At 30.4% G+C, this 19,508-nt stretch overlaps 2 protein-coding genes across 3 annotated transcripts; one reads left to right on the top strand and one right to left on the bottom strand.

Moving 5' to 3' along the window:
- Positions 1-386: 386 nt before the first annotated feature.
- Positions 387-7,831, bottom strand: LOC134695178 (uncharacterized). The gene is made up of 2 exons (XM_063556389.1): positions 7,371-7,831; positions 387-6,217 (listed from the first exon to the last, which is right to left on the bottom strand). Exons 1-2 carry the CDS (start codon positions 7,630-7,632, stop codon positions 4,026-4,028), a joined length of 2,454 nt encoding a protein of 817 aa, XP_063412459.1. The 5' UTR covers positions 7,633-7,831; the 3' UTR covers positions 387-4,025.
- Positions 7,832-7,954: 123 nt separating this feature from the next.
- On the top strand, positions 7,955-17,421 carry LOC134695183 (cytochrome b-c1 complex subunit 6, mitochondrial-like). 2 transcript variants are annotated; one of them, XM_063556398.1, is made up of 4 exons: positions 7,955-8,161; positions 14,554-14,595; positions 15,796-15,957; positions 17,257-17,421. In XM_063556398.1, exons 1-4 carry the CDS (start codon positions 8,114-8,116, stop codon positions 17,287-17,289), a joined length of 285 nt encoding a protein of 94 aa, XP_063412468.1. In that variant the 5' UTR covers positions 7,955-8,113; the 3' UTR covers positions 17,290-17,421. The 2 variants fall into 2 exon arrangements, with proteins under 2 accessions (XP_063412468.1, XP_063412474.1); XM_063556404.1 differs by having other exon boundaries at positions 8,032-8,155.
- The last annotated feature ends 2,087 nt before the right edge of the window (positions 17,422-19,508 follow it).

Here is a 19,508-nt window from a genome sequence, read left to right as displayed (position 1 = left end):
CTAATTAGATAATGTCCTTTCACTGAATAAAAGTTTGATGATTCTTTTTCTTGTAATTCCATTGAAATTGAAACAAAATAAACTGAAAACCTTACATGTCAGACCAATCAACCATTAAAACGAACTGAGATGAAACTTTATAAGTCATGTACTAATTTAATACAATCATTCCTTTCCTTACATTACTTATACTGGGGATATTTCAGAATTTTTATATGGGAAATAAAATATATGATGTCTTAAAAAATTAAAAACACATATAAACAGATAAATAAAACAAAATATAATTTATTGCTTCTAACATTGTCTAAGCTTTTGAACAAGAATTTTTGCTCAATTTGTACAATTTATAATAAAAATATCAGATAAATACATCAATTTTAAAAATATAGCATGAACAAAGAATTGAGTTGGCTTCAATATATATATATCATTGTATATTGGAATGATCAGAAAAATGAATGATGTACAACCAAAATATATACCATTGAATAACTTAAATAACATTAATTTAAATTAAAAGTTGTGTAAAATTTACTAAAAATAATATTGCATATTTTTATACATCAAATACAAATATACACAAACTGTAGGATATTGAAAAATAGGAATACAAATAAAAAGCTTTTATAAAGAATGGACTTAATTAAATGCTGTCATATTTTCTCCAAAAGCATAAAAATGCAGTTTACCCTTATGTTCCATGTTAGCATAGTAAATATGTTTCTTGAGGTAAAAGGAAACAAAATACAAAATCAATACTATATACTCTGAAACTGAATCAGCAGTTTCAAAGGAATTTTTTTTTAAAGTAAGCAAACTAGATGAACAAATTCTGAAAAAAAAATCTTTATGTTAAATGTTTTATCTTTATATATTATCTATAATCATGATAATAAAATTCAAGATAATAACCAAAACTACAAAATTTCCTTAAAATCATGAATTCAGGGACAATAACCTAAAAATCAGATACCCAGATAGCCATACCTCAACCTGCTGATCATATTTAACCATGTAAAATTTGCTCTCTTTGTTTTTGAGATATAAACCTGAGAAATGCAATTTTACCCCAAAAAACATTTATGTTCATAAAATCATTAAAAGTAAGTATATTTATATGAAGTTCGCTTCTAAAACACCAAATATTCACAGAATTACAATTTTCTCAACCCAAAAAACTTTGGTACACAAGAAAATAAATGAATCCACAGTGTAGAAAGTTTCTACTAGAAACTCAGAAAATTACCTAATCAGGGAAATCTCATAAAAGACACATGAAGGCATCTCTTGTTGGACAGTAAGCTGATTGTGTTTGCTTTTCAAAGATCCAGTTTGTTGTTATAAACCTATACAACTATCATTGACTATTTATCCTTTTAATTTAGTGTGACAACAACTGATGCGCTGCAAGTGTCATATCTCACCTTTTGACAAAATCGAAGAAAAGTAGATACTTTCATGTTACATTTATACATTTCAAAACTAATATGGATCTAAAATGGCTACAAAATAACTTTCTATAAAACACTAGTTGATTTCCAGCATAACAATAACTACCACTAAATTACATGAATAACAAAATAGACAAATACAATTATATTGCTAACATGTACAATACTAACAAATTGAAAGTTGCTATGTCACAATGGTCGGATTCTAGTTCTAGAAAATGTTTGACATACATGTATCATCATTCAATAAACAAGTTCACAGCAAATCTCACTGTGACATGCATATCATTAAAAACTCTATTTGCAATCACTAAAACCATTAGAATGCAGCCACCCTTATTGGTTTTTACATTGCCATTGAGAAAAATATCAAAAATTTGCTGACAGGAATTCCCCATACAACCTATGTAACTGCTTCCCAATGTCAGTAATCATCAACCTTGGGTTACCAAAGTGTTTTGCCAAAAACATTTTAATTCATTTTACATGTTTAATAAAAGGGGCATTAGCTATATGATATACCTAACAAAAATAATATATGATTTTGATTTGGTTCAATTATAAATAAAAGAAAAAAAGCTAGAGATGAGTTTTGCATGTATTTTTGGTATTAGTCTTGTTCAGCCATTAAATAAAAGGAAAATAATGTCAACATTGACAGTGAAACAAAAGGCGGACTCTTTCATCATCAAATCATTCTTATACAGGGAAACACCCATGATGAACTTATTATTTTACCTATAATATAAAATCAAACAGGCCTACAATAGCCCAATTGTATGAGGTTGCTATCTATTTATATTCAGGTTGATGTTAATGTTGGGTCATGTGATTGTTGGCAGTCTTCAGATGTCTTCCTACTGGTTGATAAGATGGCATTCAGACTAAAATACACACGAAATGTTGATATATCTTATGGAGTCATTTATTTCAGACTTATTGTAATTTGGAAATACATTTGAAATAGTATGTTATAAATCAAATATGAGAATTTGAGTCAAATCAGTTATATTTGACAGGTAATACCCCTTTAAACAACTTCACTTTTTGTATAACATCTGAACTTATTTGATTTTACCAAAAGAAGTCAAAGAGGCTTCAAACTATAGAAAAGCACTCATTTTACAAATTAGACACAAGACCCAAAATAATATATTCTAAAAATAAGGATACCAGAGAAAAAAGGACAAAGATGCATACTTTCTGAAAGAACATGGTTTATTATTGGTGAAAAATGGTAATAATACATCGTGTACAAAACTTTAAAAAGAATAAGTATTTTCCATAACACTGTAGGACATATAAGAAGACAATGCTTAAAAATATGGATCAGAATCATTTTCACAATATATATTTAAAAAAAAAAAGTTGTTATGATGGTCCAAATGACATATAAATAAAAAGTACATACATTTGTACAGATATTCAGAATTTTCTTTAGCATACTCTATTTCTATATATATAAAGGTTTTTTAGTTGGCAACAAAAACAACATTTTGCCTAAAATTGAAAATATTGAAAAGTTTTCAGGTTTTTACTTTCGTGATTACCATGCTTTACTTCAGCTTAAGCTTTTCAGAGTGAAAATTTGAAAGAAAAAATCAATAATTACATGGATCCAAAAAAAAAATATTCATGTCATTATGTTATTATTTGAAGTGGCCATAAACAGGTGAAATTAATTCATGTATATTTATACACAAAAAACAAAAAATATGCTATAGTTATCCTATAACTCACATGTACATTTTTTGTACATGATGAATAAATAAGAAATTTACATGACAAAAACATAAAAAAAAATCTAGCAGTTAACTGAGTTCAAGGAATTATGAAGCTTTATACAAATAGTTTAAATTTCCACCATCTGATAGTAAAACCTATTTCATTTTCATGGAAACTACGTACTATTCAAATAACAATTATTTTTTTATCTATTATAATTATTTCAAAAGTAGGTTCTCATTGGTTATATATGATGCAACTATTATGACCATGGTGACTATCATGACTTTACATTTGTATATGTTTAATAAGTTCATGTAAAACATATACATTCAATACATTTTAATGTGCTTTGCGCTATAAAATATAGTACATTGTAACAGTCATATTTAAAATTATGAAAATAAATATGAACGTCTTCTTTAATAATTTAAAATTTGCATTTGGAGTTCAGTATAATTATAAGTTGGTCTTTTTCATGTTTTTACAGATTTAAAAATAAATACAAAATTAGATGTCAATATTATCCTTAATTCCATACAACTCATATTGACTGAAATTAATTACTATAATTAGTAAAAAATCTAAAAAGTCAACAAAATCAGTATCATTGTTTATATTTAAAACCATATAAAAAAAATAGAAGAAAACCACCTGCAATGAACTAATCAATAGAACAATAGGTACATTTGATTGCATGTAAAATTACAAATGCTCTAAAAATGTAAATCTTATAAAATTTAAACAGCAAAATTGATGCATTCTCAGGCAAAACTTTCAATTATTTTCCTGAAAGATAAATATCATAATACATGTACATTGTACCACTAAAAAATTTAAATTAAATCAGAAAAACTGTAAATAGATACATTTTCTTCTCTTCCTCAACTTTTCTGAGTGGTCATGGTGATCATTTTCCAGATGACATGCTTTTCTCTTCTCAGAGTCAGAACTAGGAACAGCTCCCTTACTACTAATGTCTCCAGTTTTATTTCCAATGTCATTTTCTTTTCTTTTTTCAGAGCTGAATACAAGTCGGCATCCACCACTTTTTCTAACTTTCCAATATGACATCAAGTCACCATTCTTTTGCACTGGGGTTTTAGCAACTTTACACAACTTGATCTTCATTTCACCCTGCTGATGCATTTGATAAAAAGAGTCGTAATTCTCTTTTGGATTTTCAGGAAATATTCTTCTTTTAACTTTGACCTTTCTTTTAGCTTTCTTCTCATTTTTCTTGATTTCACTCAAATTTATTTTTATTTTTAAGGGTTCATGTACATGTTTTGAATTTGAACCAATATTTTCACAATCTAAACTTTTTTCAGAATGAGGAGTAAATTGTGAAGAGGGACCCTTTGACCTTTGATTGGATGTGGTGCATTCTGAAATCATACTATAAACACTTGTGTCACTTGCACATAGAGTATTATCTGGTGTTGCATAAGAATCATCCAAGATTCCAAATTTACATCCTGAAAAAGTTGTTTTCTTAATTTCAGGGGTTTCCGGCATAGATATCAGTGAAATACTATCTCTTGAACAACTGTTTTCATTGACAATATTAATATTCCCGTATAAACTATTTATACCTTCTTTTGTCACCTCACTTTTGTCCGTTGTACTCCGTATCATAGTATGGTAGTCCTGAGGATTATATTCTTCTGTCAAGTCTGTAGCTACAGAACTAATGTCACTATAGATATCATTCTTTGTTTTGCGATCACAAGAGTCTTGTTTAGGAATATGTGCTGAGTTTTCTATTTCATGAATCCAGTTAGTGACCAAATCTTTAAAATTACTCTGACCCGTCCCTTTAGAGGAGGGAGATGATATTTCAGAGAAACAAAATGATTTTTCAACCTTTTGTGGAGAAACAATGCTATTTTCTTGATAGAGTCTGTCTTTGATACTAGAATAACTATCACAGGTTTCTGAAATATCTTGATTGTTTTCAAACAAAGAAATCTTTGAAAATTTCTTGCGTACATTAGAGGTAACATTTTGTACTGAAGTTAATGTATTGGTAGATTTGTGAGTAATCTCATCCATGAAAACAGCATTGTCATTATGGTAGTCAAGAGATGGTGTACAACATACATTTTGTATAGGAAACTCTTCATCGGGTGGTAAAGCAGAATCACTATTTGTTCTTTTTATTAAATGTTTATCAGTTATGTCACACTTGGAAACATCACAGAATTCACCGTCTTGTATATCTCGACCAGTACCAGAATCTTGTGTGTTAGTGTCATCATGGTCATATGGAAATTCTTTGTGAAGTGATGGCATCTCACTGTCTAAAACATCAATGGTTTCAACAATGCATGATGACAAATTTGGCATAGCACAATCTAGTATGTCTTTTTCATTTTGGTTTTCTGAAAGTTCATTACATACATGTAACAAGGGCATTTCAGTATCCATATTTGATTCTTTCCCTGGCACTTTGTTCAATTTGACAAAGAAATCTGAGAAAGAAGGTAATTTATTTATAACAGTGTCTAAGTGATCAAAGTTTGTTCGATCCTTAACAAACTTTTCATGTTTTGCACTTTTGATATGTTCCCTTAATGAACATTTGTACCAATAATCACATGCCTCACAGAAACCTCCTTTATTGGATGTCACAGTTTTCTTTGCTGTAGAATATCTATTGACTATTTTATCTGTCTGTTTTGTTAGAACGACACCTTTAACAAATGGTGATGCCACTTCTTCGTTATAAAATAATGAAGGGAATGTTTCAAAATGTTTTATCAGAGGTTTATACAACTGTTCTGTATCTTCAATTTTGAGGCAACAAGTGTTTTCTTTTTCACTTTCTGTCCATTCTAAAGGTGTTATTCCATCAAGTTCATTCGTCTTCTTTGTTTTTTTCACAGCATGAACAAATTTACTGGAATCTCGAAGAAAAATACTAGCTTGATCCACCTTTACACCAAGATTTAATGCATTCTGGGTAATATCATTCCCACCTACTGATGATCTTCTCTTATTACTTTGTGCATTTGCTTTCAACAGTAACGCTCTTCCTAAAACACAAAAATAGAAATCATAAAAAGTATGAAAAATACCAAAAGAGGCAATAGAGAGAAAAAATTGAAGAATGAAAATCATTTATGACTAATGTTATAATTTGTTCTTTGAAGACATTTCTATTCCTTAATCTACCGTCCAACAGTAAAACTTTGATTGAACTTTGGGCAAATGCACCCAGAATTGACAAATTCCCATTTCCCCTAAAAAGTAAAATAATCCATGGGAAAGAAAAAAATACAGGTACTAGTGTTGCTTAACTGATAGTGTGGGCGAAAGACCTGTGGCTGAACTGTTGTCTCCTTGTAATCATCATGATCATAGTACAATGAGTGACTGTGTTGGTTGAAAACAAAATTTTACGACAAAAAAAGATGATTTCAGCTTTCCAATTGTGAACTTTCCATTTATAAGTAGCAACATTCCAGCAGCACCTGCATACAGGGTATATATTGATATGATATTCCTGTGCTTGTATCGTAAATTTTACAGACGCCATCACCAGCTGGTGGACTGTTGGAATAACAGTTTCACAGATGATATCAGATATGTTTCTTATGTTGTAACCTTTCATGAATGTGACCTACCAAATTTGTTATAACATGAGCAAAACGACAGGTGCCTATTTTATGTCATGTGTACTATTGTTTGTCTGTTTGCCTTTTTCATTTTTAACAATAGCATTGTTAATAGTTTGTTTTCTATTTATGAGTCTAAATGTTCCTCTGGTATCTTTAGTCCCTCTTCTTGAACTAGTCCAAATAATTATAATGTATTGAAAGGCTATTATACTTTCTTCTTTGACGCCTCACATCTCAACACCTCAAAAAATATACACTCTATACAGAATAATTACTAGGCGCATGTAAGAAAAATATATGTCGCTGTGAGGTGTAAAAACAAATAGTATAATAGCCTTTCACGGCATCATAATTATTAGGACCAGTCATGAATATGTCTAATTTACGCTAATTTAGAGTTGTGTCAACAAAATGAACTGACGTACATTTGTGTACATGTAGTGATGTATCGCCCAAACAAAATGACTGCACTGCAGTGATTATCCCTAAATGGAATGTGCATGTCAGATTGCAATGCTGGCAAATCCTAAGACCTACTATTACAGTAAGAGTCTCAAAAAAAACATACCTCTACTCAGATTACTGATCTGTATTGTTTTAACTTCTTTATTCGATTTTCTTTCCAACTCTCCATTTTTCTTGTCAGTGATAACCAAGTGTACATCTTTCGATAGAAAGCCTTCAACAGTTCCACCGAGTTCTCTTATTCTTCTGACTACTTTCCTCTTCACCGTTTCCGCCTTGATGTCCAAGTAAAATGTCTTAAAATGAAACGGTTGGTCTTGGAAATCCAGCTTTCTTTTGGCATATTTTGCATCATTTAAATTCATTGCTGCTTATATTATTTTCAAATGAGCAACATGTTGTGAAAAATATACAGTTAAGATACTGACTATCTGTACATTTGACGTGTTTGTTCTGAGTGTACAGGTATATAAATGGTTCAGGCTGTAGGCCTTTTCAGCTGTTTTCACAATGCCCGCTACTCTTGACGTCACGACAGGGAGTAGTCATTTCATGAGCAGATGATCCGGATGACATTTAATTAGTATCTTTCTTGAGTATTTAATTAACATTGCTTAAAATTTCATTAGAATAATTATTCAGTTGTTTAAATTTGGACTCTGAATTTTTTTGTTTCTTTAAATATCTGCAGATCGGTGCACCTTTTGTTCACATAAATAGCATTTTTCATTAAATCCTCATTCTGATCTGCTCATAAAATACGTCTTCTAAACGTTTGGACGAAGCTGAAAAGCTGCTCATGGTTAAGTTGCACATTAACTTTCCTTCACAATCTCAACTCCAAAAATGACCCTTGGAGAAAACACAGTTGCGCTAAAAGACCCTGAGGTAGAGGTAAAAGATGAAATAGATCTAGTAACTGGGCTCATAACACAAAACATTTCGTTTTTTCAACACCTTACCTGATTTCTAAGTAGAAATTTATTCAAATATCATCTATGCCCTTTGACTGATCTGTGTCCTTGACTTCAAATCTTATAGATAGTCCTATAATATAAGACTCTGGAGGTTCATATCATTTACATTCAACGTTTTTTATCGGATATTTTTTTTTTTACTATCAATGTTGAACCCCAGAGTCTTATAACAAGTATCCATTTTCTCGTAGTGGATTCCCAACGAATTTTTGTGGGAACTTTGAACGACAATTTGACAATGTTTACGGAAGTTTTAAGTTTACTTATGTCACTATCCTTACAAGTGAACATCTCAAATAATAAATAAAATGCCTTACCTTATCGTATGTTGGATTTATATCCTTTTTTTAACAACTTTTCAAACTGTCCCCCCCTTATTTCAAATTGTCAAGCGGATCAAGTACGAGAAGTTCCGCAGGTCTTTCCGAATGTTAATTAGTTGTACATATTTCAGAATATTCATTAGAAAACGAATTTTGTTTTGACTTTAAGATGATTATAAATGATGAAATGACTTAATTCATTTTAATATCCTCATCAATAGAAAAGGAAGCTTACCAACAAATCTTTCTTAACCCTTAAGAGGCGACCATTTAGTATTCATAAAAAGGTAAAGGATGGTTGTATAAATGAATGCTATGTCCCGATAATAACAGGAATTACACGGTGATAATTTCTACAAAGAGTTATTGAAAGAAAAAAAAAACTGTGTAATGAAAATAATGGTCAAAGCTGGGAATGGTGACTATTATTACATACACGAATAAGGTAGTTGGCTTTCTCGATTTACTTTCTTTACAGATTTTTTTCATGTTGGAGATTTGCCATTATAGCGGTTTTTTTCCCTCTCGCCATGTGGTATACACTGCTTACATCAACTTCATTTAAAACTTTATTTTGTCTCATCGGCTTCAATACCACATCTCCTTGCAATTTTTATTAGGGCTAATTGCATAATGCTTGTAGAGTAAAGCTTTGGTCGGCTTGCTTGCTTTGTTTGTATAAACTTCAACCAAAGCTTTGTAAAAAAGATTCACATATTAATACAATATATATGTATATCTAGTTATACATTTTATACATAGCTCACCGGTAATAAGCAGTCTGGGGGCAAATGTAAATAAATTAACTGTAAAATGTGATTCTATAAGTATTGTGTAACATGTTAAAAAGTGATTCAAATGATATGAATATTCACAGACTTTTACGTCTTGCCGTTGTCTATCCGCATTTGAATTATAAACTATTAGTCATAGTAAAACTTGGCTCAATAGCAATAAAGGATGGCCAGTGCTCTTTGTGCGGTTGTTATTCTACAGATGTCGTTCAACACTTAATGTTATATTGTGAAAAACTTTTGGATGCAAGAAATAGCATGTTTTACGGAATAGTTGATGTTTTACCAGTCCAGGAATCTGTACGCTTTTTTCAGCAAACTGATAGCGATATAATCGTAACCTTACTTGGTGGTATTACAGATTTTATGCAATCTGTGAACTCTGACAACTGGGGAAACATGATGTGTTGCTTGGCAGATCATATATTTCATCTGTACGGTAAATTTAAAGTCGAATTATCTGAGCATAGGTTTAATTTTGGACACTGAAATATCTTAACTAAACAAATGTAGCATATAGATATACATATATATTAGTAACATTGTTTTTTTTTTTGTGTTTGTTTGTGTGTGCTTCAATTGTAGTCTGTAATTATATGTTGTTCATTACTTGTAATTAGTATATTTGTGTTATAAAATGTAAATCTTCAGTATAATGGAGGAAATAAAGAGAATCAATCAATCAATCAATTACACAAATTACGCAAACCAATAATTTTATAAATTTGAATTTATGCATTACAATATCTTTCATGTTTCTTGTGCTGTTAATCTGGCGGCCACTTTTCTCTTTCTTTTTCTTATTTATAATTTTAAACGACTTCATGTACTATTTCCAAAAACTTGTTTTCTTCTTGTCATATTCAAACAATAATACTCCTATAAGCCCTTCAATGCGACATCACACAAAAAAACAAAGGTAAAATTGCGAGATCAACATATTACATGGATGAAAAGTTTAAATGTCCAAAATCAGTGTTGTCCTATTATATTGGCAATAAGCTGACAAATGCGCTAGGGATGGATTCAGTTTTATTTTATCATGATAACTGTACTTTGTCGCTTAAAGCCACCGGCAATATATAAGCGATATCATAAACTGCACCAGCACTTGTATCAGATGTTAAATTTAAATGCATTGACCGTAGACAACTTCATAGAAGCTAAATCAGATACAAAGAAAGACGAAGGATGCGATTTTCAGCACTGTCGGTGTCCTTATTGTAAATGTTGTGCAGAGTGTTTAAAAAACTGTACTTGTCGAGAAAGGAGCAAATTTAGTGTGGACGAGTTTCTAAAAACACCTAGAGATTAAAGTTACATTCTTTCTTGAACTTTCTTCTCTAACAACTTGCTTTATTCTTTGTAACATCTCGATTTTTGCAATACAAATATTGCCTCGCCAGCTATTATTTATTTCTATTGATACATACAAGAAAACGTTTGGTGAAAGAGAATTGGCTCGCTCACCCCCATTGTAGGAACTCGTATATTTATCTACTCATCCGCCCTCACAACTAGAAATTAATTTCAACTGATGCTTAACAAATTGGTCAAGAGAACTTTTGGTGAATGAGAATTGGCTCGCTCACTGTTGTATGAACTCGTATTTTAATGGATCATTGCCTCGCCCGCTCTCACAACTTGCAATTAATTTATGTTCATTCTAAACAGCTTGGACAAGATAACTGGCTTGCTCAATCCGTTGTATAAACTCATATATTGAAGGACATGTATGGCCCGCTCTCACAACTTGAAAATATCTTGTGATGCTTAACAAATTACTAAAGAACATTTGGTGAATGTGAATAGCTCACCTCTGTTTTATGAAGCTGTACTGGGAAAATCATATATTGCCACGCTCGCTCTCACATTGGTGCACTCTCATGGAACATTGCAACTTCATACCGTTAGCAGCTAGCAGATTTCATGAACATTTGAACTCGTATTTCGAAAGAAATTCATCGCATCACCCGTTCTATTGACTAGAGAACATTTATTTTGTGAATTTGGCTCGCACGCCTCCGTTACATGAACTCATATTTTCAAAGACATTTATAACCTCGCCCGCTCTCACGACTCCCCCATGATTTCTGTTGGTGCTCCATTAACAACTTGGAGTAGAGAACTTTTTGTGAAAGACGATTGGTTTGTTCCTCCCTCCCCCGTTATGTGGTTGAACTCGCGAATTTGCATTTGAAAGTCAAAATTGGACAGTTATTGGGTACGAACTGACTCGCTTAATGAATAAATTATACCTATAATTAATGTTTAAACATATTTTTTTACTAATCTGTTGATACATTATAACAGTATTTTGGACATTGTTCTTTTCAACTGTAATCACTTATACCGTGTGTTGCTTTTTTTTTTTTGGGGGGGGGGGGGGGGTAAATATAGAACCCATATTTTTTTATTCTTTATGTTTTTTGCCGATTGTTCTCTATTCTGTTAACCCCATTCGTAATCTCTCAGCACTTTTTATGGTTATCTCAATAATTTCATGACACAATTACAATTGGTCGTGTTTTCGTACATTGTTCTATACTGGTTCTAAATATTATCGTCAAATTCGTTTCGTTCACGAAATCCTTAAAATGAAAAATCGGCACATATATTTGAAATAAAATGGCGTGAAAAAAAATGTTTGTCAACTCAGGATAAAAGTGATGGATTAGGAACATTATTTTTAACAATTAATACGGTAAGAAGTTACTTTCATTCATATTTAGGTTGTTCCTAATAATTTTATTTGTTTTGGCATTGGATTATTAATTTAAAATTTTGCTACGAGAAAAAATTACAAATTTTATAAGACTCTGGGGTTCAACATTGATAGTTAAAAAAAAATATCCGATAAAAAACGTTGAATGTAAATGATATGAACCTCCAGAGTCTTATATTATAGGACTAATCTTATAGATAGACTTGAATAAAAGGAAATTAATGTGTATTATTAGTGTTTACATGTTAATTTATTGAAATAGTTACAGAAAATAACATATTTTAGATTAGATGCTATTTACAAGAGGGCATTTTCCAAATGTAACTTTTGCCATAAAATATGAGTGAGGGGGGATTGGCGGGGTTCTGATCAAGAAATCCCGGGATTAAAGCATGGAATCCTGAGGTCCTGAATTGAAAAAACTAAAATCCCGAAATCCGAAGAAAAAAAAAGAACTCCTGGATCCCGAAAATTATTTTAAAAGATACATGTATTTACATGCCATGGCCCTAGGCCATAAAAAAATAAAAGGATTGTTTGCCTAAACGCTACCTACCCAGAAAAAAGCTGCCTACTCAAATTCTTTTATTGTCCTAATTTGAAAAAGTTTTTTTTTAATCAAATAGGCATGAAGACTAATAAACATCTGATACTACAATTTCTTTTTTTTCAACCATTGGGTAGGGTTTGGGCAAACCAAAATATTTTTAAGTGTGGCCCTGGCTACGATTACCTGCTAAAAGTAACAATAAGAAATAATCAGTACTAAATTTTACAACAGAGACTAACTCAGTAGTTGGAAAAATGTATTTCCGCAAATTCCAGTCAAGTACCTAATTTCATCTTTCTATTGTTACTGAAGTCATGCTCATGGAAGTTATATATTCAGATGGGTATTTATTATGTGTTTAGTGAACTAATTTCAAACCATAAAGTTGTGGTATTGAAAAAAACAAAGAATGATTAAATTTCAAGATGTATCATTGGATCGACTATAACCTTTTCGGAATCCCATTAATCAAGTCTGCCATAATAAAATAAGACAATGAAACATGTAGTATGATGGCCACTGAAAAACTCTCCAGCAAACATTGGCATTTAGACCAAATTTTTTAGAATGTGTATTTATGAGGCAAAGTAGACATAGAGCAACTGTCTTCCTTGCCTCTTATTATTTATAACTATAGCATAGACTAAATCTTTTTAATTATATTTATGTATAACACACACATTTCCAAAAAACAACAAAAAACACATTTAACTAAAGTAAAAGGTCAGATTCAAGGAGACATGGGAGAAGACTTTTGATAAACCTTTTTTGAGGTATAAATAAAATAGATATATGCCTTTGTAATTGAAATTAATGTTTCAGAAACATCATTATGTTCTAATTCAGTTGTTCAAACGTACATGTACATAAATTATTTATGTGCACATCACTACTTAATTTCTAAAACCTGCTTCAAACCCAAACTGGAAATGTATATTATTTTTGGTATAAAATAAGAAACACATTCTGATTTTGTCCAGCACATGACCATGTCCATTTTATTTAACCTTTATTTGTATAAACTTAATCATCATTAATTCTCATTGCCACCAAAACATTGGATTCACTGAATGCAAATAAGTAGTGTCCACTAAATATAAAAAAAATCATGATTCACTGGCCTTACAGAATATCTAAAAATAAACAAATATCATAATTAGAACACATCCAATTAATTTCTGATGAATTACATAACAATTCTACACTACTGTAAATATGTGTAGTAGTAATCAACGTGGTCACTGCCTAACCTTGATAACTGAAAAAACATGATCCTTTTCTTATATACTACACGAGAAATCCAAACCAATTCTTTCAATAGGTACTACACATCTAAAAAATAACTATGCATAGAGCACATAAATATATTGAATCTGTTGATGATATTTTTAGTTCATCTGTCTAAGATTTAAGTACATGTAACATGGTAATGCTAATGTGTATTATTTCTGTTTATAGGATGATGCTAATGTGTATTCTTTCTGTTTATAGGATGATGCTAATGTGTATTCTTTCTGTTTATAGGATGATGCTAATGTGTATTCTTTCTGTTTATAGGATGATGCTAATGTGTATTCTTTCTGTTTATAGGATGATGCTAATGTGTATTCTTTCTGTTTATAGGATGATGCTAATGTGTATTCTTTCTGTTTATAGGATGATGCTAATGTGTATTCTTTCTGTTATAGGATTATGCTAATGTGTATTCTTTCTGTTTATAGGATGATGCTAATGTGTATTCTTTCTGTTTATAGGATGATGCTAATGTGTATTCTTTCTGTTATAGGATTATGCTAATGTGTATTCTTTCTGTTTATAGGATGATGCTAATGTGTATTCTTTCTGTTATAGGATTATGCTAATGTGTATTCTTTCTGTTTATAGGATGATGCTAATGTGTATTCTTTCTGTTTATAGGATGATGCTCCTGCAGATGATGATGAGGAGGATGAACCAGAGGTATTTTGATTGACTTCTGACATATTATTATTTTTACTTTATGAATAAACAAATTAATTGCTCAAAGAATAATAGTTTTCTAAACCTACAGTGGATATAATGATAAGTTCAGTCTCCTTTCCAGAAAAAAATATAATAATCTTTGAATGATGCCTTGCTACATGTATCTTGCACTGGCCATACATGTATATAGATGTATAAATTATCTTAGAATTTTATCATTTTAATTCTAGCTTCTGACAAAGTGTTTTAAAGTTTTCAAAATTAGTCCACCGTAAACTAACATCATTCAACAAATAAACATGTAAAGCCTTTTCATAATAGTCAGTTTTACTTCTAATGCATACCAGCAAAGATACATTTTTTGACTGATTATTTTGAGTATCCAAGCTGAAGGTTATTAGGATTATAAAGTAATTACTTGGAGTGGGTGTCAACTTCATATCCTGATTAATATGCACATAGAAAAATATGAAAACTGTTGATTTAAGGTGGTACCTAACACTACAGGGAGATAACTCTGTAATATCAGCTAACCGTTTTAATTACGTTGAATTGTGAATGCAATGTAAAGCTTCTCAATGATCAAAATAAGGGTTTGTCAAACTGCTATATAACCAGTGTAATTTTTCTGATAAAACGCTTGGTTCAATTTTTTTAATTTTTTTATATTTTTGTTTAAGGGTCAAAGTAAATACTTTGTCAAAATTTTATGAAAATTAAACGAGCCAAATTTATTTTAGTGAAAGTGTTGGGTACCACCTTAAGTACAGTTTTCTTAAGCATGTTAACATAAACAATAACTGAATTAAGTTCCAGAAGTTACTAAAGTGACATAAGATTAAGAGTTAATTATTTTTTTACTGAAAAATTCATGACAATTTAAGACAGAAATGACAAGTATATCTCATATAATTCTAAGAATAGATTAAAATTGTACAAAAACATTTACATAGTAAATTTTCCATTTTAACATATAGTTTGATTTTTTTTTTTATAAAAGATTGAATTTTGTTTTTGTTTTCTGGTTAACAATATTTATTTTTATTGAAATAAGGTGAACAAATGGATGTTAGGACTGGCAGTGGCCATGACAAAAGCCTAAGAAATTTTAATAACAGACATACAAATGATACATACATGAGCTAATCATAATTATAAAATTGTGTATTCCTATACTATTTATATGAATGATTACAGGACATTCAAGTAACAATAAAAGAATCCTGCCAGCAGAATGCTGAGTGTGTCAAATATAAAGATGCATTAGATTCTTGTAATGCAAGAGTTAGCAGTCGGAAAGAAACAGAAGAAACATGTTATGAAGAAGTTTTAGATTATGTCCATTGTGTAGATCATTGTGTAAGTTCAGTAAATGTTACAATTATAAAGTTAAATGTATAGACTACTCAATTATCTTTGAAAATCCCAGTTATATTACTCTTCATGGGTGTTCTTTTATTGATACCAGTTATTCATGCTTTATATTTTAATGTTATCAAGAAATGTCATGTCAATTGTTCAAGTCCTTATGATTTCCTGTAGATCAAGGATCTGAGACCTTTTCTTGAGTAATAGTCAGATTTGAGCTTGAAACTTTGGAATTCCATTTTAAGTTCTCACTTGAAGGGAGCTATTATAAAGAAGATGTGATATGATTGCCAATGAGACTGACACATAAATTAACAACTATAGGTCACCATATGGCCTTCAACAATTAGCAAAGCCCATACTGCATAGTCAGCTATAAAAGTCTGTGAAAGGAATATATCTATTTTAAAGATTCAATCTTGGGGGTACAATAGTTTGCATAGCTATAAATGTGTTTTAAATATCAAAAAGGTGTACTTCCAATGAACAGCTTTGTAATAAACATTTACACAAGTCAGGAGACTCATGCATTATGCTACAATTAAGTTGAAAAGAAATATGTGTCATTATGTTGAAATTCAATGATTATTTGTCATGTTTTATGGAAATATAGAAAAGTAGCATCTCTTTGTTACTCAGTCTTGAAGAAATTGAGTCAAAAGAGAAACTTGATTATATATTCTGATTTATAAAACCATATAAATGTAGACCTCTATTCATGTTAAATATTTTTTTTACATTCAATCTTTGAAAATGAGGGGCTATATAGTATAAACTGCTTTCATAAATTAGGTTCAGAAATAGGTATCCTTTAAATTTACATTTTAAACATCAAATCATGGTTCTTTCAAGAAATATTAGATATAAGAAGATGTGGTATCAGTTTGTATATAATGAATAAACACCAAATTTTTCCCAGGATGATATCAAATTTACTCTGTGTTGTAAGAATTCTACTTTTGTACTTACAATGTTTGATGATGAACATACTATAAAAAGCATTAAATATATATATATTGTTATCAGGAACTTTTTCAAGTTGCAATAGTTATAGCCAATTATATATAATATACATATAAATATACGAAAAAATTATAGGTATATAGCTGTTTAAATGAAACAAAAAGTACATTTAGTTATAAAATAAGTCAAAACTAGATGATATTTGAACTTAATAGAATGACTAAAGTTGTTAAACAATTTAGAAGTATAAGTTATATGAATAAATGCTTTAGGAAATACTGACAGAGGGAGCTTTTTTTTTTACAATTATTTTCTTTTTTATTTCAGGTAGCAAAAAACTTATTCAACAAACTTAAGTAGCAGTGGATTGTTAAAGAAATGACTGTATAGGCTCCAGAAAAATATTTTCGTTAGACATTCATGTTTTGACAGTATAACTGAAGTGTATTTGTTTTTTGTAACTGACAAAAGAAATATTAGAATTCCGGTTAATTGTCTAGTTTTTGTTTATTTTTTTCCCTTTTCAGTATTTTCAGTCTTACAGTTATCATTAGTTTTGAAATTGAACATATCTGTCTCGCCATTTTTGTCCTTGCATCAAGTGATGAACAATTTGAAGGTGAGGCATATGTATGGTCATTTGGCAGCAGTTACTGTGTTTATTTGAATAAAGAATTAAATGTCAAGAAGAAAAAAAGCTGGACAATGTATTGCATTTCAACTTATTGAACTCATTCTGGCCTGCAAAAAGTTGATTCCCAAAAAATCTTCTAACATGGAATTTTTTTTTCCTGTTTCAAAACATTTGAGTCGAGGCTAACCTTTTTCCAAACCAATTCTGTTTAAGTCTGTTCATGCATATTAGATAGATTATAGATTAAACTATAAGAAGAAAGGTTTCTTCACTAATAATCATGGTCATCGTAGCCTTCTGACATTTAATGGCACATCCATGTTGGTTGACAATGAAAGCAACAGTTTTACCTGTTACAAGAAAAAATTTGCAAAAGGATTTATTTAAGTGTTAGGTATATTCTTTCTATTGAAATGTTTATTACTTTTGAAAGAATAGATAATAAGTCTAACTTGATGTGAGTGATTAGTTATTATTTAGTCCCCTACCAAATTCAGAAGGGGATTTTAGGTTTGCACTCACTCTGTCTGTCTGTCCATCTGTAAGTCCGGCAAATCAGTTTTCAACACTTTTTTCTGCATGCTAGAACATATTTATATGATATATAGGTTATTGCTTTATCATGACAAGTTACAAATCAAGTTTGAATTTTGTTCTTGTCTGATTATTTTGAGCAGAGTTATGGTCCTTTGAGTAAGAAAATTCACTCAAAGATTAAGTTTTCTGCACTTTTTTTTCGTATTGCTTAAAGATATTGATTTAAAAGTGGGTATATTGTTTTATTACGACAATTTACAGATCAAGTTCAAATTTTATTATAGGTCCTTGGACTTGGAATTCACTCAAATAATCAGTTTTCAGCATATTTTTTGTCATGATTGAAGATGTTGATTTGAAAACTGGTATATATTTTTATCATGACTAGGTATAGATTGAGTGATATTACAAAAAAGGATTTATTAAGTAAGACATATATAAAGAATCCCTGCCACAAGCAAAAGGGCATATATTTGGAGTATGGAATAATTGTTAGGTGTCTATGTATGCCTGGCTAGTTTCATTGTCAATGTTTAAGTTCCAATTTTCAGATATTTAATTATCAGGTCTACTATATGCAGTGTACATGTATGGAAAAAAAGTAAAATCACAAAAATACTGAACTCTGAGGAAAATTCAAAAAAGAAAGTCCATAATCAGACTTATGGAATGATTGTAAGGTGTGCAGAAATAATAAGAACATGTGTAACGATTGCCATTAGACAACTCTCCAACAGAGACAGAATTATGAAAAGTTAACAACTATAGGTCAAGTGTACAATCTTCAGCAATGAGATAAACCCATAGTGCAATGTAAAAAAAAGAGAAACAAGACCTTGAAAGGACAAATGTTAAACAAATCGAACATGAAAACAAACTGCCTGATATATGTACAAGACAATAAAAAGTAAAATCACAAAAATACTGAACTTAGAGGAAAATCAATTCGGAAAGTCCATAATCACATGGCAAAATCAAATAACAAAACGCATCAAAAACGAATGGAAGCCTATAAATATGATAAATTGCAACAAAAACTTCTACTGAATACAGTTGTCTGACTTTGGACTGGCACATTTTGGGGAAGGGGATAAAAAATGTCTCCTGGCACAAACCCTCCCCATAACCTTGGACAGTGGTTTAACAGTACAACATAAGAACAAACTAAAAATCAGTTGAAAAAAGGCTTAGCTAATCAGATGGATACAAAGCAAAAAAAAACCAACAAAACATAAACGACAGCGAACAGATTTGAGAGTACTGGCAGTAAGTGAAAGCTAGTTCACAACCAATAATAAAAGATCATGTATCTAAGGCTGATATATCAATCAATATACATCCAGCAGGAAATGGTATAAGTGTAAAGACGTCATTCCCAGTCAAAGCAAAATCATGAACAATGCCAAAA

The sequence above is a fragment of the Mytilus trossulus genome, chromosome 1 (genome assembly GCF_036588685.1).
Source record: "Mytilus trossulus isolate FHL-02 chromosome 1, PNRI_Mtr1.1.1.hap1, whole genome shotgun sequence".
Lineage (NCBI taxonomy): Eukaryota > Metazoa > Mollusca > Bivalvia > Mytilida > Mytilidae > Mytilus > Mytilus trossulus.
This window is presented reverse-complemented; position numbering and strand designations above follow the sequence as displayed.